General features: G+C 37.7%; 1 protein-coding gene across 11 annotated transcripts in view; it reads right to left on the bottom strand.

Annotated features, from left to right (window-relative positions):
- Window positions 1-1,048: 1,048 nt before the first annotated feature.
- Window positions 1,049-24,410, bottom strand: part of GPHN (gephyrin) — a 312,924-nt gene continuing 289,562 nt past the window's right edge. For 8 of the 11 annotated variants that reach the window (XM_069784156.1, XM_069784161.1, XM_069784159.1 and 5 more), the window contains 6 exons: window positions 11,679-11,766; window positions 9,523-9,596; window positions 6,744-6,808; window positions 5,337-5,440; window positions 4,014-4,110; window positions 1,049-2,055 (listed from right to left, as the gene is read on the bottom strand). In XM_069784156.1, the coding sequence (XP_069640257.1) occupies window positions 1,922-2,055; window positions 4,014-4,110; window positions 5,337-5,440; window positions 6,744-6,808; window positions 9,523-9,596; window positions 11,679-11,766 (562 nt within the window). In that variant the 3' untranslated portion in view covers window positions 1,049-1,921. Of the gene's footprint in view, window positions 2,056-4,013; window positions 4,111-5,336; window positions 5,441-6,743; window positions 6,809-9,522; window positions 9,597-11,678; window positions 11,767-20,691; window positions 20,764-24,410 lie in introns of all 11 variants that reach the window. The other 3 variants (XM_069784153.1, XM_069784154.1, XM_069784155.1) reach the window with 1 other exon arrangement.

Here is a 24,410-nt window from a genome sequence, read left to right as displayed (position 1 = left end):
TTTATAAATTTCCAATTTTCATTATATGCGCTGCCTGCAATAACTCCTAACTATATAGTAATCCTTTGGATTACAAAAGGCAGTGTTCTACGTTCTTTCTCAGGGATGAGTTAACTCTCCTCTCTCTTCCTTCTTCTGTGGTTTACAATATTGGTACAGTAAATACAGGCATTCATAGATTTAATTTGGTATCATCCTGCTGCTACATAGAGAGATCACAAATGTGAACATGTAGTCCAGAACAAAGAAATACGAGCAGCAAGTTGTATTACTATTTTACTGAAAGATCAGCCCCTAGAGTGCCTTCAAACACAATGTATGCCCACCTGCCTTCAGCCTTTGCAATGGCCTGCACAGGGAGTATTCAGGCTGTTGCACAGCAAACAAAGAGTTTGGTTTTAAAAGCAGCATCAGGGATGCCCTCTGCAGTTATCATAGAACTACAGCTCTGGTCCACTGTGGCAGTCAGGACTTAAACCCAGTTTTCTGTGTCCTCCCTGACTAAGCCTTCAAAAAATACTGTAGGCAAATGTTCTGGCTTCATGAATGGAGTTGATGGGATAGCATTTTACCCATGAACTCCAAGAAGCAAGGTGTTGTAGGGCACTGCTATGGTCTTAATCCCAGATGAAATGTGAAATTACCAAAATACATAATCTGGTGAGGGCTGAATAGTGAGTCCCAGTATCAAAAAGAGAATCTTGTGAAAAAAAAAAAAAAAAAAAAAGAACGCTCTATCAAATCCCACACAGTGCAGCACATGGGCTGTTTGCAACTCCTGTGCAATTTTGATGGAAAAAAAAAGTATTCTCCAGCTTTGACTAGTCCAATTGTAAAATCCCCCAAATGCTGCTTCTATTTTGTCCCTTCGGAGATGAGTGAGAGAGAGCTCACTCTGTATTTTCAGTTCACTTGTGATACTATACATGAGGGAAGGCCCTAGATTCCATATACTATTTTCCCTTCCTTCCTGCCCTCCTCCCTCACCCCAAATACCCTCTTAAACCACTATCTTTTTGGTTCAAACAACAAGGCTAAACAGGTGAAATTTTAAATAATGATTGAGGATTTTTTTTTATTCATTTAAGTTTCAATATCATTACAGAAAATGTTATGGTACAGAGTTGTTTAACATTAGTTTTATTTCTTTGCTCATTTAATTTCCACACGAATGCTGGTAACACTAATATCTGTACAAGATCAGTCTTTGATTTTTTTTAGTTTTTAGTTCTGTACATTTTTAAATGTATTGGTTAAAAAGGCTGTCAGCACTTAAGGAAGCAATTTTTTTGTTTGTTGAAATAAAAGGTATCCAGTTACTGCCCAAGAGTACTGAGCTGGGTGGCTGCCGGGACAAGAGAGATCCCTGAATGCACAGCGAGGTGAGAAAACCTCGGGGCTTCATTGGGTTCCCAGTGCAGCCACTCTGCTTTTGGCACTGTGCACATCAACACGAGATACAAGATAAAGAACAAGCAGAAGCTCTCTGTGAAGCGGTTATGAAGCATACTAATAAGGGAAATCCAAGTGTTGTCTACGCTAGTATAAATAAGCAGACAGCCTTATTTTAAGAGCATAAGTAGTTGTATCTTAAAGATGAGAAAAAACACAAGTTCTGCAGGCACCTACTGCTGTCTACTAAAAGCTACCGCTATTAGAACTAGCATTGAACACACAAAGCAATTGCAAGGAAAGGAAAAAGTTGCTTTGATATAATCAGAATAAATTTCTTTGTTAAGATTTGTTTTAAAGTTTTTTTTAAAAGGTATTTATTTAAATTCCATTTGAAATATAATCCAAGATGTTGACTATACTGATCAACTGTTATCCAAATCAGAAAAACTAGCTGTGCCATTGCATATTACAGGATACAGTCAATGATATGTGGACATGCATCAAAGCTTCGTTCTTGCTGGTGACATCATAGCCTTCCAATGACCATGACATCCACCACCTCCCCCTTGTGAAGCTCCACATACTGCTCTGTCTTTGGAGGTAGCATCAACAGTCCATTGGCACTGCGCATACTCATCAGACGACTGCTCATCTGATTCCCTACAGGAGAGCGAGAGAAAAATTCCAGTTAAGTTTTCAGTTAGTTTCAAGCGCTGCAACACACCACGTGGGAAACAAAAGCTGTTGTTACGAAGATGTTCATGTTGCTAACTTATTCACAGAGCTGGGATCTCACTGTTCTGAGATGGATGGAAACAGAACTCTGTAGAGAATTAGTCAGCCTCCCATCGCTCTGGCTCTCAAAACCCTCATTCCCTTTGCTGATTGCTTTCCTATCCAGCCTTCCACATTATCTGTACCTCATATCTTGTCATAGTAAATTGCTTTTCTGTTGGAATTTCTAATCCTATCAAAATTATTTATTTTTCAATTTGTATACCTAATTCTGATTGTACAAAGACTAAAACCAGCACAGTCTAGAATGTTTTTAACATACTGTTATAGAATAAGTTTGATTAACTTTATTCTCTCTGAATAGTCTTGTTTAGCATTAGTAGCTTAGCACTAGCAGCTAAAGTGGTTGAAGCCTTAGGCTGCAAGAGCTGACGGAGAGTAAACTTTTTGTTAAAACTAATGCTGTTAACACAGAACTAGCTGAATGTGGCAGATGTGAGCAGAATGAAGAAGATAAGGACCAAGGAAACAATTCCAAGAGAATGAGGTAACTTCAGAAGAAGGCCAGCCCAGCGACAAAGAAAACCAGTAAGAAATCAAGAGACCGCCGACGAGAATTAAGTGACTGGACTTGGGGATTGGGTGCTGGGTGGTACGGGTATAATTGGAGGGTGCAATCTGGGGTAGGGGTCCCTCTCCAGAGGCACCCAGCTCGAGCTGTAACCTGAGAACTAATGAAAGAGGAATTGGAAACCTTCACTTGGACTTGACATTTTTCAGTGGGATCCTAGGGTTGGACCCTGTTATGGTGGCCAGCTGTGTAAATCCATAACAAATACCACCTCAAAAGAATGGGCTTCTTTGGGACACTGAGCTTCACAACATGTCCTGAAGATAAACAGTATCATATTGGTAGTACTGACAAAAAATGAAAATGCAATAAAAAGTCATGCCCTTTAATTTCTTGGTTTTCAAACTTCCAGCTTGACAGAGAAATCATTCCAGACAGTCTGCTTGCGTAAGGAATGAAGTGGTACACAACAGAACAGAGTTAAACCAAATACAGCATTATAGATGTAAGTAATACCTTGACTTATACCTGGAAATATGTCAGAGGCTGTGTGATCTTGGGAGTCAATGGTAAGAACTTTCTCTGAGTAAACTAGTGTTTACTAGTTTAGATGCATTTCAGCTGATGTTTTCCCTGTGGAGACTTGTTTCTAGCATTTTGTATTGAACAACTTGGATGTAGCAAAAAGACAATTAGTTGTTTAAGAGCCTGAATCTCTTGAGAAACTGGCAGAGTTGGTCTTCTGGCAGTACACAGCTAAAAAAGAATTCAAATGTGGTATTTGCCTCAACTGCAGCTGAGTATCCAGAAGTATCTCTAAGTGGCAAACATGACTAATCAAAGTCTTAATTTGCTTTAAGAGAACATATACAGCCTCTGCTATCTCTTCTACTTTTCCAGTTCAGCTAGAATCACACTTCTTTTATTTGTATTGTTCCTACCTATGCCCCAACTTGTGTTTGTTTAATACATGCACAAGGGCAAAAATAAGCAAATGTGCTTGCGAGTGCAAGTAAGCATGGGTGGATATAAAAAGCAATATGTATGCAAGCACATAGGTGTATTTGTGTGTGTGCATGTGTGTATAAAGGCAGGTTATTCAGATAAGTTTTAGTGGTTAAGTTGCAAAGTCATATTATGACTGAATTTTATACTAACGTACATGTATGCCTGTGCACAAGTATGTCAGCAAATCAGTCTGCAGAAGAAAGGTTATATGAAAAAATGTGCACACGCTTGGTTGTTTCTAAACATACACGTAGGAAGGCAAGGACCTGTGTGTGTCTGTCAGTCTGTGTGACTGGGCACTAACCTGTACTCTGTGCCCAAGGTAGTGGTTCTTGGTGATGCCAAGTCAGTATGCACCGATGATATTCTGGGCGGGGGTCCAATTTTACATCACATGATAACTGTAGAAGAAGCAAAGAAAGGATGAAAATGTCATGCATTCAGATTGCACTGTCTAAGGTAACGGAATCATCTGCTCAATTGTTTTTCCTTAAAAACAGTCTTTTTAAAAACTTGCATTTTGAGGTCAGATGGTGTCTCCTGAAAGATCAAAAGCTGTAGAAGGTAGAGACTGCAGTATTTAAGGGAAATACAACTGTGACATTATAATATCAAAGAGTATGATGGAGTCTACATGCATTAAGTGTAATATTCCAAAGCTGTTCCTTTACTGGGAGTTTAAAGATAGTATTTCTCTGGGAAAAAAGCTTTATTGTTTCTGGTCTCTGGATTACTCTGCATAAAGATAAAAATTTTATTCGCTTTCAGAATCCTGCTAGCCCTGACAAAAGGGAAATGGCCAGTCTTTGAAATGAAAAGGCATATAGCGGATGGCTCACAATGGAATTCAATGGAACACATTGGAAAATTCATGCAAAAATGAGGGTCACTACAAATTGCTCTCTGTTTTAGAATATTTTAGCTGTGAGATAAAGAAAAATCTAGATGCCTGAGGAAGTGCAAAAGAAAGACACGGGATAAGCAGTAAGAGAAAAGTGCACAGCCAAGAACGCTAGGAAAACTATAAAAGGTAATGTGTTCCTTGGTACTTTATTTGAATCAAAAATAGAAGAATAATACATTATAATAACATGCCTTGAATCTATATTAAACAGAGTTACAATATCCATGATTTCGTGTAAGAGTGAAATGAGTAGTTTAAGGGATTTATATTGCTTAGGGTGGGGGTCATGTGGGTTACTTATATAAACTCAAGAACAGAAAGGCTTTAAAGTTTCTATTTTTAAATGCTAATACAGAACTGTCCAACTCCTTAGGTATTCCCAGATTACTCTGCAAATTCCCGGATTACTCTGCAATTTTTACCACAGGTTAAAACAAATGTTTTTTTTAAACAGGAAAGCGTCCTTCCTGCCTGATTGGCAAATGGCTGCCTTTGCATCTGTATATCTCGCTCCATTAGATGGCCATCTAACTCTTAGAAATTATGGGACTGAGTATTACTGTTAACAGAGATTGAGAATGTACCTCTGTTTTGTGTGACCTTCTTTCAACTTGCCAGAATTAGTCTAGGGCTCAGATTCCCCAAACAAAACAGCCTTTCCAAGCCCAAAGAGCTGTGCTTCAACATCTTTAGAGATTTTTAAATAGAGGACAAGCTTCTTACCCTGGCTTTGATGATGGTGGGCCGAGGATCCAGGATACCCTGCATTTTCCTCAGTGCGGGAACAACAAAGAGATTGCAGGTGACAACAGCTGACACGGGGTTGCCTGTAGGACAAAGAACAGTTGGTGGTGACTCTCTCTTGATTTACTCTGCGAAATGCTGAAAGTGATCTCATGTTTTTATAGCAATTGCACCCTAAAGGACTCTAAAGAGCTTTTCATGCTGTGGACAGATAACGTTTCATTCAGGACAGGAGTGGCATGTGGCAAGTACACCTGTTAAAAGCTACACTCTCTGGCTGGTGGTGTGCTGAAATACTGCTCTGATCACAACTGCCCTGTGTTCCTCAGGCCCCACCATTTGCCTCTGTTCCTCTGTTGCCTGTTGTTTTACACCTAGATTTGTCTGGGGCCAGGGCAGGGTTTACTGTGGACAGGTATAGGTCCTAGCTGATAGGGCTCTTGATTCATGATTAAGGTTTTCAAGACTTATGGAAAAAGTAACTTTCAATTCCCTAACAGAGTGGCAAAATGCTTTAGTACAAATTCTGAAGAGAATTCTACTGATTCATACGTTTTCTGTTGGCTCACAAGAGAGGTGTACGACCAATGTCTGTCAAACACCACTTGTCTTACACATCTGGACTTCCCTAGGTAACAGTTCTAAAATAAATAGTACGATCAGACAGATGCTCCATTGATCTGTCCCCTGAAAGAAAATGTACTGCAGCAACTAAAACAGGAGAGAGAAAAAGCACTAGCGATACATCTGAAAATCACCAGCTTGTCAAGAACAGGATTCCTTGTGTAGTCAGAAATCCATGCAAAGCCAGAGCAATAAGAATAAAATAAATTCCTCCTGATTTAGGAGGATAGAGATTTGTAGCCAGATCCCTAAGGAAAAATTTATTCTGAATGAGGCGATTCCCAAGGTGATGCAGCACGCAGGAGGTGAAGTGATGCCGCTGCCCTCTTTTGGTTCCAAGGTACGATCATGATAAAAAAAAGTATTCTGTGGCATGTTCTTTGTCACTGCCTCGTTTTTGTCTTCATTTTCAGTACTTCAGAGTGGATGCACTGACTTACATACACAAAATATTTACTGTGAAGGTGGCGGAAGCCATAGAAAAAAACCAACCCTGTATAGTACCACTTACAAAACCCAAGGAAATTGTTGAATGAAAGAAATCATAAGGCCTCTACACTGGCAAATTCTGAGGACAGGAACAAGAAAGAACTCCTTAGTATATCCCCATAAGTCTGTCTCTCCTGGAAATTTCTGGGAAAACCTTATAGGTACATTCCTTAGGGATGCCAACACCAGACATAGGTGCTGTGAAACGTCGCTATTCTGTTTCATGTCTGTCACCTATGCACAGCGACAAAAGTAATCCACAAAACATCTTACCTGGGAGCGCAAAGATTATTTTTCTTACACCATCAATATCCAGCGTTGCAAAAGTTGTCGGCAGGCTATGGAAAAGGAAAGCTATTTAATATCTGCACTAGACTTTAACTGAACTTTACTATGTTATTATTTAAAACATTTGGAAAAGAAAACAAAACAGGATATGTCTCAGCAGTTCATTAGCACCTGCTGCTTATTCCATACTGGGGTTATAATCCTCTCTTTGTGATGACAGAACAATTAGTTTTTCTTGGTACTCAACTATGAAGTTTTAAGTAGACAATTTTGCTTCTCGTGAGGAAACATCACAGAGCAGATGAACTAGTAATCAAAAATCTAAATCCTGTCTCCATGCTAGAAGCCAATTAACAAAGAAGTAATACAGAAATTACACAGTTACAGAGCTGTATTTGTTTTTCATAGAAGGCTCTCCAAATTTTTTATAATGTTAATGACTCTAATTTCCCTTCTCTGTTGTCTACAGCAGTAGTGACAACAGAGCAGTATTTCACAGCAGCAAATGCTAGCTAGTCTGCAGATGAACAAATTGAGATACACAGGCAGAGCTGCAGTCAGGTAAGATCTTGGTCTATCAGTAAAGAGCTTGCTCTGCCTTTCAGAGCTGCTCCTGAGTGATCTTTAGTGACTTGTTACCATGGCTATTGCAGTTATACAAACAGGACAGTAATGTGATGGCTCAAGAATGTGGCTGGCAAAGAAAAGGGACTCATCCTTTAAAAAAAGTTTTCTATATACCTATGTTAGTATCATCCTTTTAAACATTAGAAATTATACTTTATAGAAGCAATAATTAGGCTGGCTTCCTTGGCTTCATCTTGAGCTAACAACTGTCACCTGATCAGCAGATGATAGTTGCTGACCAGCAGCAACTTTGGAGATTTGCCACACTTTGATCATTACTACCTAGTTTTGTATCTGCTAGGACTAATCAATGTCCTATTTTACCAGGGGAAGTTGGTGTTCGAAATTTCTGTTTTAAAAAGTCTCTAACATAATGGGAGCTAACATAATGCCAGACCTCCAAATCTTGTAACCAGTCCACAAACTGAGGTCCAAAAAATCTAACTGGTAATTCATATATACTGGAAACTCTGAATTCTCATATGAGATTTCAACATCATCATTGGCAAAGTCTTCCAGTACTTTCTTCTGGCAGTGCTGCTAGACAAGATACAACCTTACATTAGCTCAGCAACTTTCAGATCAAGTGGAGGAATAGTAAATCCCCGGCATCACTCTGCAGTCATGCAGCACATCAAAATACAGGCATACAAAGCAAATTCTGATTTTGCTCTTGGAACTTACTCAAGGGAATTTTTCCCAATATAGTAATCACAATTCATATCTAAGGCCTCTTAAGACAGAATTAATAAAAACTAAGGCACAGTATTTGCTATTGCACTACAGTCAATGAAGATGAGAGTGCTTACATTCTCAGTAAGATTAGATGACCAAATGTTTTGGTAGCAGTAAGAAATATGTTTCTTACGGCATAAAATGAAAATGGATGTTTGGGGAAAACAAGATTTCTTAAAGCTTTTCTAGCTAGTTATTAAAAGTTTATTGCTACAAGTCTACAAAGGCATCACCAGAAGAAACAATTATGTTTGCTTTCAGATAAACCAGAACCAGAATTTAATATTCTGAATTCTCTAAATCAGGTTATCCATTCTTGTCAGCAGCAGAGGCTGGAGTGCAGATCCCACTTCTGGGACTTCCCCACATTGGTTGCAGCAGTATGACAGAAGCAGTGAGCAATTCCCACACCTGGGCTACATCCAGCATGGGAAGAAACATGCTTTCAGCTCACTTGTTCCTTTTATGGACGGGAGGTGGTGGTAGTAGCAGCACAAGCACCAAACCCACATGCAGTTCTTTACTGGATTGTATGCAGAGACAGTAAAAGTATTTGTCTTTTTTCACAGCAAACACCCACTTTCTGTTCTGCTCCCTGGCAACAGTTATGGGCTAGAGGGAATAATTCCTCAAAGCTGCACTTGGCCTTGTGTTATTGGACCATGCCAACCTAGCTTGCAAACTCCACTCCGTGCTTAGTGAGGCAGAGCTGTAGACATCTTTCTGCTACTGTACTGTGAAAGGGAACTCTCTATTTTCAATACATGTAGTTTTCATTTTCTCTACAAAGCACACTTCCAGGCTCATTAATCAGCGGTGCTACAGCAAAGGAAAGCAATGCTGAAACAGTTTTCTGAGGCAAACTAAACACATAAAGGATTGTGTTTACTTTAAAATTACTATGCTCAATATGTCAATTAGATAAAACTTCGTAAATTAGCTTTTGTAAATTCCACCTCTCTCAAGAAATTGCTTGTTTGTAGGAATATGACTTATGCAAATTTGAATTGAAATGAGAAGCTCATTAAGCAAACTGGCAGTTTAACATGCTTATATTTCCTGGTTATTTCATAACAATGCCAATATCTGAGCTCTGTGAACACAGTGAAGACTGTGGCCATGTTTATACCACGCTGGTTTCCCCCCAATGCCCAAACCTGATTTGCAACAGTTATCAGAGAAATATCTCTTACCAATAAATAGTAATCTCTCTGTTCCAGTTAATTTCACCACTAAAGATGATGACTAATCTGAAGAGGGCTGATTTTGCTTTTTTTCCCATATATATCTACCATGTGGTTTATAGTATATTTGGAAAACTGAAATCTACTGAAGCACTTATATAGGACATTTGGCCCAATATAGCCTCCATCTATGCTGCCTAACTAGAAAGATTTCTTACCCTGGTTTCATAAAAACTCTGCCAAAGTGAATCTGTGCATGAAGATCAATATCCAGCACCTGTTTAAGATAGTCCTGTTTAAATTAAAAAAAGAAAATCGATTAAGTAACATCAAAGTGGCTTATATCATGTAAGCATTCAAAGTAATTAATTAATATCAAGTGAAGATGAAAGACTTTTCATATCCCAAAAGTGCTACAGTCCAGTGGGGAATTTCCAGTATTTTAAAGAAAGTATTTTCAAAAAGAAGAGGTGAAGAACAGACTCATTTTAGGTGCCAAACCTGACTCCACGGGGACATAGTAATATATTTACTTAAAAGTCAGCTGCAGCAGAATCTTAGAGGACCCCACAAATACCTACTACTAAAACATTGTCTATGTCAAAGATGGAAAAAAGCCTTTATGGTTCAAAGTTAAGATTTAAAATCATCAAGTTATTTAACTTTTGCCATGGAGGCTATCTAGCAGTAGAGTCAGAGATCTCCTAGTACTTTTGAAATCAATACTGTACTGTAGAAATCATAGTTTTCCAGGATACTGTAATTATTGTAATTTCTTGGGGACATGGTCTAATTCACAGTGGTCGGGTTTAACAGTCCTTAGAAAGGAAAAACTGTGGGTGGCTTGTGTGCTAGTTCAAGTTCAATGATTTTGCATAAACACAATTGACTCAGTTTTTAAAATGAATTGAATTACTTGTTTAGTCTTTATTGAAAATTGCTGTGCTCAAAAATGTAGTATCCTGTCTGTCGTGAGATTAGTGAGATTAAAGACACAGGACATAACAGTCATCTGTGAAGAAAGACTTTGGAAGCAGTAAATCTGAAGCTCCCTTGCAGTTTTCCCATCTTTCTCCCTTTTTTTTTTTTTTTTTTTGGTGTGTGTGTTCAAATACTTGGAAAGCAGCAACTTTTTTCAGCCAGGCATGAATTCTCAATTATTGATTGCATTAACACCATATTTACTTTCTATTTACTTTTTGGATGTTCACAATTATTTCATTAAAACTCTCGAAAGCTCAGTATCAGAGGGCTAACCATCAGTGGAGTATAGAGCTTATTGACTTTATGCTGTTGCCTCAAATTCAGACTGGGGAGAAATTAGCCAGAAGGCATAAATGCTTGTAAGACCATTCAGCAGTCCAGTCACTTCCTAGTGTTCCTGTGTCTGCACTATGTCACCACATTCCCAATTTAAACACCAGCACTTGTCCTTGATTATTTTTCTAGGAATACTGAGGACAATAATGGGATTGAAAGTAGTTGGCACTGGTTTAACTAGTTATCCATTTTCATGATGTATCCAACAATATGATTTCTACTTAGAAAGTGACAAAAACAGCACTCATGTTTGCCATCTCCTAATGACTGTCTTTAGTATCTGTTAGTTATAAAAGGAGAGATGTTTCTTTTACCTGCCAAACTCACAGATTCAGCCTGGGGTCAAAAAGTAATCTGAGTTTTCCTTCGCATAAGTCATGATTAATAAATGTCCTGCAGGTTCATCTACGCCCCACCAGCATCTGTGTATCCCTATTTTCTTTGATGGTTTTGGCACAGGGATTACCAACAGGAACTCAATCAACAATTCTGTTAATGATTCAAAAGGCAAATATATCAGCTCACTGTGTCTCATATGTATTGCCTCTGTAGGACTATCAGGTGCAAAATGTGATAAAAGTATTTTTGTAACAGATACAGCTTTGGCATATTCAGGAAAGAGATCTGCTGAGTAGGAAAGAGCTATTTATATACTCAGGTTGCTTTTCGAAGTACTTTCAAAGTAGCTTTATTCTATCTACATTTTACCTGCTCTAAGAACAAAAAGAAGTCTGTTGCCTTCATGTGCTATTAACCAAGCACCTTCCTCATCATAACTACATAAATCATTCCTTAAATAAAAACACATTTGCAAATCACACATTGAGAATTAAAATCTTCTCTGTTGTACTGTCTACTATAGTATAGTAATAAGAACAAAGGGAATGAGGATAGCATTGAAGACTGTTTTTTAATTAATTCACATTTAAGTGTTCCAAAAAAAGCAAGATCCCTTTTTAATAAACATTAATACAAACGTAGAAGCTCTGAAGACAAGACTCTGGCTTGAAATTCTTACATATATTGTAGCAAGTCATACTTAAATTTAGCATACCTTTTCCCCCATAGATACACCTCCTGATGTAATGATCACATCAGCACGGCTGATACCCTCATTCAGTGCATTCAGTAAATCATCTGGGCTACAGAAAAGAACAGGCAAGCAGATTAGTGGCATGGAACTGTTGTGAGTTGTAGTCTAAGTGTCTGTGTGCACACATACAGACGTATATACACACACGTATTTTAAGAAAGAGATACAGCTCTAGGATAATGTAAGATCTTTTCCTTCTTAAGACCCCACACTGCTCTATTCAAGAACTGCAATCTCATTAAGTGAACACCACACCATTTGGCACCTTTCTGTCTAAGAGCTTTGCAACAGGAACAGTGGGATACTTTAGGCTGGGACTGAAGAACACTAATACAAGTGTCTAAAAATATGTAATTTGCACAGTAGGTAGCAATACAAATTATGATTTAGATGAACTGACAGGGCTATATAAAGGGACTTGACACATGAAAATTACTGGCCACCAAGCAGGCTGCAGTACTACCTGTCTAGCTTATTTGATGTGCGCAAAAATGGGGGTAAGGCTCCACTTCAAATGTCCGTCAGTGAAAAGCAGGAGTAAATCCTTTGTTTATCTTCTCCATTAGAGGGCTCTGCAGCAAAGCCAGCTGTACATCCACTTCATCTTGAAAAACACAATTCACCCTGTTCAAGTGACTATTTACCTTCGCGAGAAACAGTGTAAGGGCATCTGTGATGTTCCTCCATACAAAGAGTGTTACTGTGAAGGTGAAGGATAGAAGCTGAGCATATTTCAGTTTTGGTATCTGAACTTCTTTCCTTTTTTTTTTAGATCTAAATGGGAAACTCTGAAGTGGGCATTAGCTATCTAACAGCCGTACTGATGCTAATACAGAGCTTCAAGGCATGCAGGGGAGAAACTCGCTAATACAACTTATACAAGACCAAAGGAATCCAAAAGAATTTCCAATATATTAAATCCATACTTTGCATTTAACATTTGTGAACTGACCAGAAGCTGACTTTGCTCTGACTGTATGTAATGTTCCTTCAACAGTATGTTTTTACTTTAATGATTCTGAAAGTTTTTCATGGGAGGCTGTTCCTTCTTAGAATGCAATTGAACGAATGGGCAATAATGCTAGTGACTGTATAGTGGCCTTCACCTGGAATGCAGCAGCTCAGTTAAATGCTGCACTACAATTACAAAATGCCATTATGTGTTATCAAGGCTTTGCAGGCTGCAAATGGCATGTGGGCTATCCTTTGGGAACTTCGGCTATATTTCACCAAAAGATAGAATCATTGCAGTTATTTTGGCATTCGAGCTAGAAACAGGAAAATTAGAAATACTGTGCAAGTCCTGGTTGACCTTTCAGAGGCTAACAGAAACTGTGTGTTACAAAATGTCTCAGAAAGAAAAATCCTTTCCTCTGAGCATCCTGTCTTTGCCTGTGGTTTAGTGAAATATAAACAGCGGTCAGCGTCATGTCGTGCTGTGTGCACTACAATTTATGTGACACAAGAAAGACTGTGCTCCCTCACTGAGTAGATATTTCAAGTGCATGCAACCCTGCACACTCCTCATCTCCTCACCAGAGAGCCCTCAAGTGTCCTCGACCCTGGTTACACCTTGCAGGCAGAAAGACTCAAGACCCTTTTTCCACCATGTACTGATGCAGCACCTTCTTTGGCATCACAGTGTGGTTATCCTGCAAAACTTTTCTACTTGTGCTGGTTACATCCACTCTTTAGGGTCATATTGCTTTGTAAGGGGTAGGCAACAAACTACAGCAGAAAGAAGGGCAGATTGCTGGTGCCACAGTAGGATGTAATCAATCAGATAGAATTATACACTACCATTTTTTTAAAGGGAAGAGTGGCTGCAGATATTGTGGCATGCCTCCAGGGCTTTTGTTTAGGGTACTGGGTATCTTGGATACTCTAAATGGCCTATAATGAATGGCTGACCTCTTTGTTTTCTTTGGGAGAAAATATAAAACATACGGACTCAAGCAAAACCATCTCCTTCTTTGTTCTTTAGGAAACAGAGACATTTTCTCAGCTGCCCCTTCTGAAATCTCAGGATCATTTTATCCAAAAACCAGCACAAGTCTTCACTAGTTGTTGAAGGCAAGAGGAAAGAAGCAAGTCTGTTGTTGGCTACAGTCTGTGTCTTCTTCAGAACCAACTGTTTCATATTGATTGTCTAAATAGTAATCTGTATGTAATAAGATATTGGTTAAGATTGTTATAGAGTTTGTAATAGGAAAAGTCTCTCAAGATCTAAGTATTCCTTAATCCTTGCCAATGAGGGTGCAGATTTGAATGCAGCAAGGAATATGTATTCATTACACAGGTCAATACAGGCCTTTCTGAAGCTCGACGACAGACACTCATGCCACTACTACTAAGCTAAGACTGCTTTCAGTATATTTTTCTCACTAGGTTGTGAGGCAGCTGAGGACCTTATCTGGAGCTTGCTCCAGGCTGTTTAATTTTATCTTGTTTAATTATTTAAAAGTTATTTATAGTAGCAAGACCACCTGTCTGGGGACATCCTAATTCTGGTTTATGAAGTGTGCTTGCTCTTGGTTGTGGTTTGAGAATAACGGAAGGAGTAGTAAAAAGCAAATGAGTCTATACTTAACTGTTGTTAAATAGAATGGAAGTGCTCCTACTTACATACTGAAGATATATATGTGTGTGTATATATATAAAATTACTTAACAAAGGAAAAAAAACCAACCCCAACCCCAAAATAAACCCAAACTCAAACAAGGTGAGGACTCAATTCACACCTTTGTTTATGAGGGTAGCATACCACTGAAGTAGTTCATCATACAGATTTTTAATACATGTCATGTAAAAAGTCAAAGATTACTGGACTCGGTGCATTTTTTCAGCATTTCCAGCAGGATAACCTGTATAATATATCCCTTTCTTTACCATCTGTATAAGGCAAGACATTTAAAAATTCTACCACTAAAACTTTATCCAACCAATAGCACTGCATATCATCTTTAGATAGTTGCAAAATGCACTGAATTCTTCCAAAATGAAAGATGTGATAGAAATTTTATTGTCATAAACTGAATGCTAGTTTGGGATTTTATTCTGAAGAAAGGAGACATTTACAGAATTCCCTTCCTTGCCTTTGCAGAAGGCTTCTCTCTTTTTGCCATATTTGGCACATTTCTTTTTGTCACTCAGGTCTGTCTAACTTCTATCCTACTTGAGGCTGGTAGTTCCCTGACTCTGCAATTAACACAAAACACTCCTTAAAAGAGTCACCTGCTGTAATCTTCAGTCAACACCATAGCAAACATTTTCCTTGCCTTTAGTGTATTTAATGCAGACAGTTATCATTCAAATTGCATATTAACACATATTTGATATAATCAGATAACAAGATACTACTTTGCATTTCATTTGTTGTATAACAATGAACAGCTTCTCCTTTGGATTGACACGGAAAGGGAATAAATAATTAAAGATGATTAACTTCTGAAAGAATAGACAAAACAGCTTTAGCATCTGAGCATAACAGGACAAGATTGTTCTAAAAGGCCTGTGACAAATCACGATGAAGCTGAAAAATAACCCTCACTGTCTGAGCAGGTACAAATCAGAAGCTATATTCTGAAGCCCTGGCCACTGCTAGGGGCAGGATACTGGATTAGCCAGACTAATGGTCTAATTTACTATGATAAATCCTTTAATATATCTTGTGAAAGTGCTATTCTTGGATTTTTTTTCCTTTATGGACAGAACTGTAACAGGTGCTCAAATATAACGGTGAATATCTTAATCAATGTAAAGTAGATTTTGATGGTAAGTCTCATTTCCAGATGGTAAAACTATTCTGTTTCATTTGGTGATTTTCAAAGTCAGAGCGACATTGTGCACAAGAAGGGAGTGTGCTTTTCTAACATGCTGCAATTGATTAAAAAAATTATACTCCCTGTATGTTTCAGGTCACATCCCAGCATCTGCTGCAAATACAACTAAGAAAATTTGTTCTATAAAGATTACATATAGTTTATGAAACTATTCATATAGGTAAGTAAGCACAAATCCAAACTTTCTCTCAACAGTAGAAATCCCCATCTATAGGTGATTGTGTCTGCACAAATATTATGTGTATTGCACATATATTTGCTTTGCATAACGAGTCCATGTACTTTTAAGTATATCTTTATATTCTCTGTTAATTTTGCCTGTCTGACAAACAGAGTATCTACTTTACCACCTCAATTTCCTGACCCTCTTTATTCTGTTTTATAGAACAGAATGAGCAGTACAATCTGGACATTAGTTGGAGGGTATCTGTTGTGCAGTGGCAGCAGCATGCGTAGAATCCAGTAAGCAGATGCATGACATTGCACTTGACATGCCACTTGATTTCATTAATTTGAAGAGAGGGCTTGCAGGATGGCAGTATACCAGAACAGGAACACCTTCTGGATTCATGAAAAATTCTGATTATCAAAGCTAGTTTGTGGAAAACTGTTATGCAGCACTTGATTACTGAGCTGTCTTTGAACTGAAAAGATACACAGCAGCTTAAGAGCTTGAACAAGAAAATGATGCAAGCCTCATTAAAATAGACATGAGCCATGTAGAAGATTTTTTTCCTTTATCTCTATCAAAAGAAATAGCTACAGTACAGTCAAGACCAAAGAATTCTCTATGTTATAATTGCCATTTTGAAGTACCCTAAATTACGGTGTAATTTTATCTTTCAAATAGAAATCGGTGTCTGTTAATTCACTTCTGTTGATCCTGTTGTTGTGCTTCACTGTCATTAATTATAAATCTGTCAGCCTTTTCTGTGATACAACCCTTAACACCAGCAGTATGATACATGCAATTAAACTGCTCAGTTTTATAATTTAATTTAGAAAGCAAGTAACAACAAATGGTGATCTGCATCACCTATCACTCTGCAGTAAAATGAGCGATCCCTGTAAAATCAAACTGGAACATTTAGTTAGGACTGACTTATCAAGCCATTGTCACAGTACAAAATCCATAGTTCATTACTAATTTCCAGGTCCATTTCCACCAAGTTCTTTGCCACAGTAGTCTCATTCATTCAAATAAACCTCATTACCTGACAGTCATTTCCAGTCCTTGTTGTTTATTGCCACATAGAGCTATTACTGTTGGGTGACTAATAGAAACACTTGTGATTGTTGTACTCTTCTATGCATCAGCCCAGACTTTTACAAACCCAGGTCTTCTGGAAACCTGTACTTGCAAAATTTGTGCATGCAAACCATCACAGTTAGCACCTTCAATGCACGTGCTTTACAGATATACTAGACACAGATACAGAAAGATATACATGCACCATAATGCACCAGATGCATGCAGAAGTGCCTACTGTGAGTACAAAAGCAGAGCTGGGTAACCTTTCTTGCCTACTGTTTTACTTTATTTGAAAGCATCTCAAGTATTTCAGTTATATGCTGAAATAATTACCCCTTCAGACATGATTCCTCACAGATTCAGCGGAGCTACAGACTCCTGTACACATAGTGAAAACTGAAGTGTTAGTAGTGATCCTACACCAATCACACTAAAGACCAAAGTAGACCAGCTGCTCCTCTGAACTACAGCAGCTGACTGTAAACTTCAAAAGGCTGTGTGCCATCTGTAGGGACCCTGAGTTTAGCACATTCTGGCCATGCCCACACAAACTAGGAACACTGGTTTGTGCTAGTTTTGCGTCTTATGAGGTCTCTTTTCTGCTAAACAGATCTCCCAGAAGAAGAAAAGATTTAAGTAATGTATGAGGACCTGCTAAAAATTCCCCTTGTATGCAAAGATCCCAATCAAGCTTCTAGTTCTACATCAGAATAAAAAAGAAACACCTCCAAAACAACGAAGAATTTACTGAAGTAAAACTTACATGAAAAAAACAAGAGACTGTATTTATTGTACTCAGAGATCTCATCAAGCTCAATGACATTTCTGTTTGAGGAAAGATGGGATATGGGTTTGATCTTTTATGATTAACTCACATTTTTCTTCTTGTGCTCATTCAGTTGATGTGACAGATTTCAAAATGAATAAATGAATGCAGCTAGGCATAAAGACAAAGTCTGTCACCCACTTCTCACCTCATGGCCAAGAGGAATATTTTGCATATCAGTAATTTGCAGGATGCAGAATAGTGAATAGATGCCATATTACGTTTAGCCAACTAAAACCCAACTTCTGTAGAATGTAATACTGAATGTAGTTTGACGAATGTATTTCAATGTATTTCAATGAATGTAATTCAACAAATGAATATTTCAATGTAACAGGAATTCTGTGTTTTGACTAGTATGGTTTTCTAAAGCAGAAGAAGATCTGATTTTGATGATGTATGTAGGAACATATGGGTACTCTTCTGAAACCATATTTGTTTCAAAATTCTCCAGTGTATTTCATCATGTTCTCATAATGTTTCTTCCTTCTACCTTCTGTGGTATTTCCCTGGATCACTTTGAACAGATGCAGTATGTTTTCCCTAGGAATATAGGCCAGCTTGTGAGGAAAGCTGGAATAATTACAGTAGCTTTTGGGTTGTTCAACATGACTATGTAAGTTTTGTCTACCTGATAGCAATGAACCTTATCCCAATACTTACCAGAAATCCATTAGTTTTTCCAAGAAGTTGGATGGGATTTCACTGGTAAAGATAATAGCTTCTATTTTATCTTCCTTCTTATGAAGGAAGTGAATCTGTATGGATTCACTGGAAAGTTTTCACTTCTGGAGTGGAAACTACTCAACAGTTGTAGCTGGGTTGAAATAATATGACTGAAGATTACACCACACAATACAACAATCAATGCCGAAGACATTGCTCATCAGTAAAGATGACAGTGCACTGGTGAGTCTGAAGGGTAAACGCGGTTCTGCAGTTATTTCTTTCAGAGCACTTATGAAATATGAGAATTGGCTTATACTGACATAACTGAAAGTAAAATATTATGATTGATTTAATTAGTGCCAGTTGCTTACAAACCAAATAGTGTTGCAAAATCTGACACATGGTGACATGGTATTGTTATCATGGAATTTCTTAGCTTTTCATTTTGCTTTAGTTTCAATTTTAGGTATGAGTAAATTTTAGATAAATTTTAAGTGAATTTTAAGTAAATTCATCTCCCTGTAAACTGGTGTAACTGCTATTGAACTACAGTATGGATGCCTCTGTGACAGGTAGCAATGCAGTCCCTAAAGGCAATGCCTCAAAATGAAGGTTTTCTCTGTAAAGTTCCACCTTTTACAGAATTGTAACTTAGTCACTTGGAAAAATGTCTCTCTCCAGAAGAAAAATGACTTGGAAGCCACAGGTCAGAGACAATATAAAAAGGCCTTTTAAAATACCCTCTCATCAGCTATGTCTTAAAACATATAGCTATTTTTTAGAAAATGACAAATGAAATATGACATCAATTTTTATTTACTAAAACTTAATACAAATTCTCCAAGAAGAGTAAACTACAGTTTATTAGAAATAAGAGAATGAACAGAAAGAGAAACTTATCCTGTCTGAGACCAGCAAGTCAATTTTTTGACAGCTGCTAGTCAATGGAAGGAACTAGAACTTCATTTGTCTCTACAATACCGGACTATATTCCTTCAAGCACAAAGATGTTTTTAGTGTAAGAAAATGCCCATTATGTTCTCTCCTGCCCTGGGAGCAGAAGCATTCTAATCGCTCATGCTTTGGGTAGCAAACCTTTATTCTAGGGGCTGTTTTTTTATTGATGCTTGCTCCAGCACTGCTTAGAAGAGCCCAAAGGCTCATTTAATGTGTCCTCTAGATTTAGGCTGTTAGCAATGATATGTGAAACAGGCTTGTATGAGGTATTCAGAGTTGATCACCTGCTGGTAGATTCCAGGTTCTAGGCAATTTCTGATAAAGCAGACAATCTATATCATGTTCTTCACATTAATCTAAAATGTTTTAAAGACTGCAGGTTCTTGTAAGCTAATTGCAGTTCAGTTTTTTTGGGTGTATAGAGTACAGTGTAAGATTCTAGTGGGTTGATCTCTTTAGTCAATTTAATGAGGAAAACCTAGATTTATGACAACGTGGCTTCAGCATGAACGATCAATTGCTGAACATGAACAAGTCTTTTGAAGGCTAAGGATATGGCAGATTGATTCAGTAATGAGTACAGAAACTTGTTTTTCCAGTGTCCAAAGGGAACATTAAGCTATAACTCAATCCTCCAACCTTTGGTTATAAAAATAGGCCTACTAACCAGGATCCTCACATGACTGTAGTTTTCAGGTACTAGCCTTTGATAAGTTTTCCATTACTTTTCTGCCTAGTTTTGATTCCTACAAGAATCTAACTATAGAAACTAATTTTTCTGTTTGTTAACAGAGAAACTGACGGGTGGTTTACTGTCGCTCTGTTATCACCCCTGCCCCTTTGGCCTGTCTATGATAGGAAGTAAGTTCTATAAATTAATCTGTATTATTAAACCATCCCTCTAAATAAGACCTATATAATTGTACATGTATTTTGGAAAAAAAGCATAGTGGATAATTTAGAGATTTCATGAACATTCCAGTTAGCCTGCTTAGATGATCAGCATGGTAATGGAAAAACAAGTATGCAGGTATGACTGAAGAGTTGTCACAGTGACTTCCCTAGAGTTGTACTCTGCTACTACGTCAAGCAGGTTTCTTCCTAATTTGCTCTATTTTTAAAAGGGAAAAGCCTTGATGGATAAAGATGGTTGCTGCGACTGACAAGTAATGTAAACATTCTTGCTATTAACAAAATTTTAATTTTATCAACGTTGTGGAGCCATGTATGTCTCCAGTGCACTGGTGCATATAACTTAATTGACAAGGCAGTGCTATTTAATGGACAGAATAAACCACCATTTGCTTCTATATGGCAACCATTAGTAGAATCCGTGCTCCAAGCTCTGCACTGACAGACATTTAGTCGAGCCTGCCTGTGAGCATGCATGTGCCTCAACGTCCCAAGTGTTTTAAAAATGGTGCTCACCAATCTGGTAGGCCTGTCTCCGCAGTGTTCTGGAAGCTCTGTGTCCCTTCTTCTTTAAAAACATCTGGCTTCCTGAGGGTAAAGGAAGCAGAAGGGGTATAATAAAGAGCCAGGGAAGGAGAGAGGCTCCTGAGGTGAAAGGGATGCTCTGTGCTCAGCTGCGCCCCCTTGGTGGCTCTGAATATTCAAAATCATCATGGGAAATGCTTCTTCTCTGCAAGGCCAGCCAAGGGGAGAGAAAGGGAGTGTACAGGAACACATTTCTGTTATAGTTTGGAAAGGCTTCTCACAAGGATGGAGAGTGGAGTTATGGAAGGATTTAGGCCCAAATTGGGCATGCCAACAATGTGTAGTTCATCCTTCCTTGCAGAGTCTATGGAGAAACTTCTTTACTCTTGAATTCCAGACGAAGCAAAATGAAGTGTTAAACACCTTGACATTCTGGAATATATGGGATAATAATGGGAAAATATTTGGAGATGGGTCCCAATGAAACATTTTTACTTATACTTTCTAGCTTCTTATTTAGGAAATGGGTCTCAAGGCATATTAAATGTCACCTTCTTGACTACAAGAGGGAAAGGGCTGTATTTATCCTAATTTTATATCTCCATAGTCAATAAAGATGCCACTTCATTCATGAGAAGCTTATACCCAGCTACCCTGCTCTAAGAAGCAGGTTTAGAAAAAATGTCCAAAACCGAGAAAGTTACTGCTATCAGGACCTTATTTAAAACAATGTTTTGCTATGAATTCCTATTTTATGGAGACAGCATTTCCTTTTACATGCATTTCTTCCAAGTCAGTTTCACTGGGAAGAAATAATTTTTAGATAGCATCCTTTGTAAGAGAAATACGAAATAAGTTGAAATCTATGCTTTTATACTCTTAAATATAGGACAGTTAAATGTAGAACGCAAAAAAATCTTCATCTGACATGAAGATTTAGAAATGTCTCTTCTAAAAAAACTAAAATAAGATGTTCAAGATTGGAATGGACCAGGTCATGAATAGTCATTGCACAACTCTTGAGCCCTTTCTTCTTTTCAGCTGGCTGGACTGTTAACAACAACAAAATCAACCTCCCTCCGCAGTCCCAAGCCCAGGCTCAGTTTATCCTGCACATAGCAGCTGCAGTCTGTCATTTCAAAGATCACTTCTGGGCACACACAGATCCTATCTGACTGAGGAATGATGAGAAGACTGGGCCAGTATGCCTGCACTATGTTTTACTGTTACTCATGCACATGGACACTACTAAAATGAAATCTAAAATCCCCTTTATCACCTTGTAAATCCATGCCTGGGTTTTCCTCCTAGGTCATCACAGAAAGGGTCTGTCAGATCAGATGCGTACTAATGTTGTTTGGAAGTCATGGAAAAATATTAAAACTATTTAGGTTATAAGTTTAGATGTCCATTTCCTTCTGACAGTTTTCCCAAGATAGCCATTTCCTAAAATGCCGTCAGTCCCTTATTTGTTCTTCTATCCATTGTCAGAGAATTTAGTCAGCCTCTGTTTCTTGAAATACGGTCACTGTGTCAGAAGTGACATACAAAAGACTTTCAGATTTCTAAGTGATCCCAGCTTCTGGTTTACTCATCAACATTACGGACAGCAGTCTCAAAAATCAAGAACTTTTTCCCGCAAGGTACTAAACTCTAAGAGTACTCTCAATCTCACAATGTTCTTCTCCAAGAAGGCAGACTGAAACTACAGACGTTTCTAAATGACACCATGAATTACACAGAGGCGAGGAAACCAAAAGCATCTTGTCAAAATTTCTAGAAAGTTTCAAATTCATTTGATAGCCAAAGCTCTGACATGCATTCTGTCTTTATAGATCGCTGTTGCTGTCTTATTTCTGCTGGTACTGGTCTTCTGACTTTGTGCTTCTACTACAAATTGTCCATTAGTATAACACCAAAATATTTAATTATCTGAAGTAAGAGTTAAGAGATTATTTGCGACCAGGAGAAATAATTCTGATAATTTTGTGTGATTTGGCACTCAATATAATCTATGAACCTCCCTGAACTTGCTTCTGTTTGAACTGCAGATCACATTTAAATAAATATCCAATCTTGCTTTGAAATGAGTATCTATCAAAGCATTTGATATAGTTTCCTAATAACTAATTACTTTCACTGTTAAAATATGCTTTATTTACAGTCTTAATTAGTCTAACTTTAATATCTAGCCATTGCTGCTGAAACAGAAACTTTATTCAAAGTTTATTCTCCATGTGGCTCAGTATTATTGGAATGTAATCAAGTCATCTTGTAAGAATATCTGTTGAACTGAACTGCCTGAGTTCTGATACTGTTGGAGTATATGGTCCGTCTTTCAACCACTTAAAAATTTTAATGGTTCTCCTCTGAATTATATACAATATCCTGTTGTGTTCTTGTCCTGGGAATACAAAGGTAAGGTCAAAAATAACCTTCTAATTCTACAGGAGACTTAGCTCTTTATACATATGCTAGAACTTGTATTTAGCAGATTACTCACTACAATACTCAAAGGTTCTCCTAAATCTTTACTTCTCAAGATATAATCCTCCATCCTGTAAATTTTACCTACATTCTTTAGTCCTATATATATCAATTCATACTTGGTTGTGTTAATAATATACTAATAACCAGTTTTCTAAGTGATTCACATTGCTGACACAGTGACCCATCTTCAACATTCACCACTTCTTTGATCTTTCTGTATCTACTGCCTTTATTAGTTTTAATTATTTATTTCTTCTAGGGTGTTAATAGTAAAATTTCAATCCTCAAAAATTTCTTAGTGACTTGGGAACCCAAATTCCTATATATGATCTAGATATTAAGGAGGTTGAAAGTAATTTAAGTGAATGATATTTTGGCTCCTAGAGGCTGAAGTTCTCTTGTAAAAAGAACTTATGTCTCCAAGTATTTTAAAAAATATTTCTATATGCCTCAAAAATAGACTACAGTACACTCCAACAAATACAGTTACAGATTCCCTCTATTTTCAAATGTAAGAGGATTTTCATAGTATTCTGTCCTCTTTATTATTTGCTGTTTAGTGTCACGTTCTACTACTGGGTTGTGATTCTATAAATGCTAATTCAGGAAGAAGTCCATGCCTGTGTTGAGAACAATTATGAGAATGACACACTGTTGTGCATTACCTTTGCACCTGTCACCTCTACGGAATGAAATTTTATTACCTGTCACAGTATGTAGTTTCCTACTGGTACAGAAGATCCCCTGGGACTTGTACTGCCCTGTTTCACAAGTTCTTTTTTCCACCTCTGTTTTGGCTCACATGTTGCTTTGTGTTTTCTGAATGTGCACTAGGTGAGATGACTTGTCACATATGACAACTTATCTGAAGTTTGCCCTAATGATTATCAAGAGTTGTGACAGATATTAAACATTTCGGCTTGAAAAGGAGAATATTCTTCTTGACAGAGCACAATGGAAGAGAGGATGTCCATATCTGAATTGCCTTCAAATCGTTACCCAGTGTCCCTGGATTCATTAGGCTATGATCACACTTTATAACACCATCATTCTTTGAGCAGATCTAGAACTGAAGTCACTTTAGCAAAAACTAATATTGTGACATTTGCTTTAAGGCCTTTTCTCTAACAAGCCTTTTCTTGCAGTCATTTATTAAATGATACTACTACTACTAATTCTGTTCACAGTATATTTGATTGTACCCAAGTTGGACATTAAAC

This window comes from Haliaeetus albicilla, chromosome 5, assembly GCF_947461875.1.
Source record: "Haliaeetus albicilla chromosome 5, bHalAlb1.1, whole genome shotgun sequence".
In the NCBI taxonomy this organism is placed as follows: Eukaryota; Metazoa; Chordata; class Aves; order Accipitriformes; family Accipitridae; genus Haliaeetus; species Haliaeetus albicilla.
This window is presented reverse-complemented; position numbering and strand designations above follow the sequence as displayed.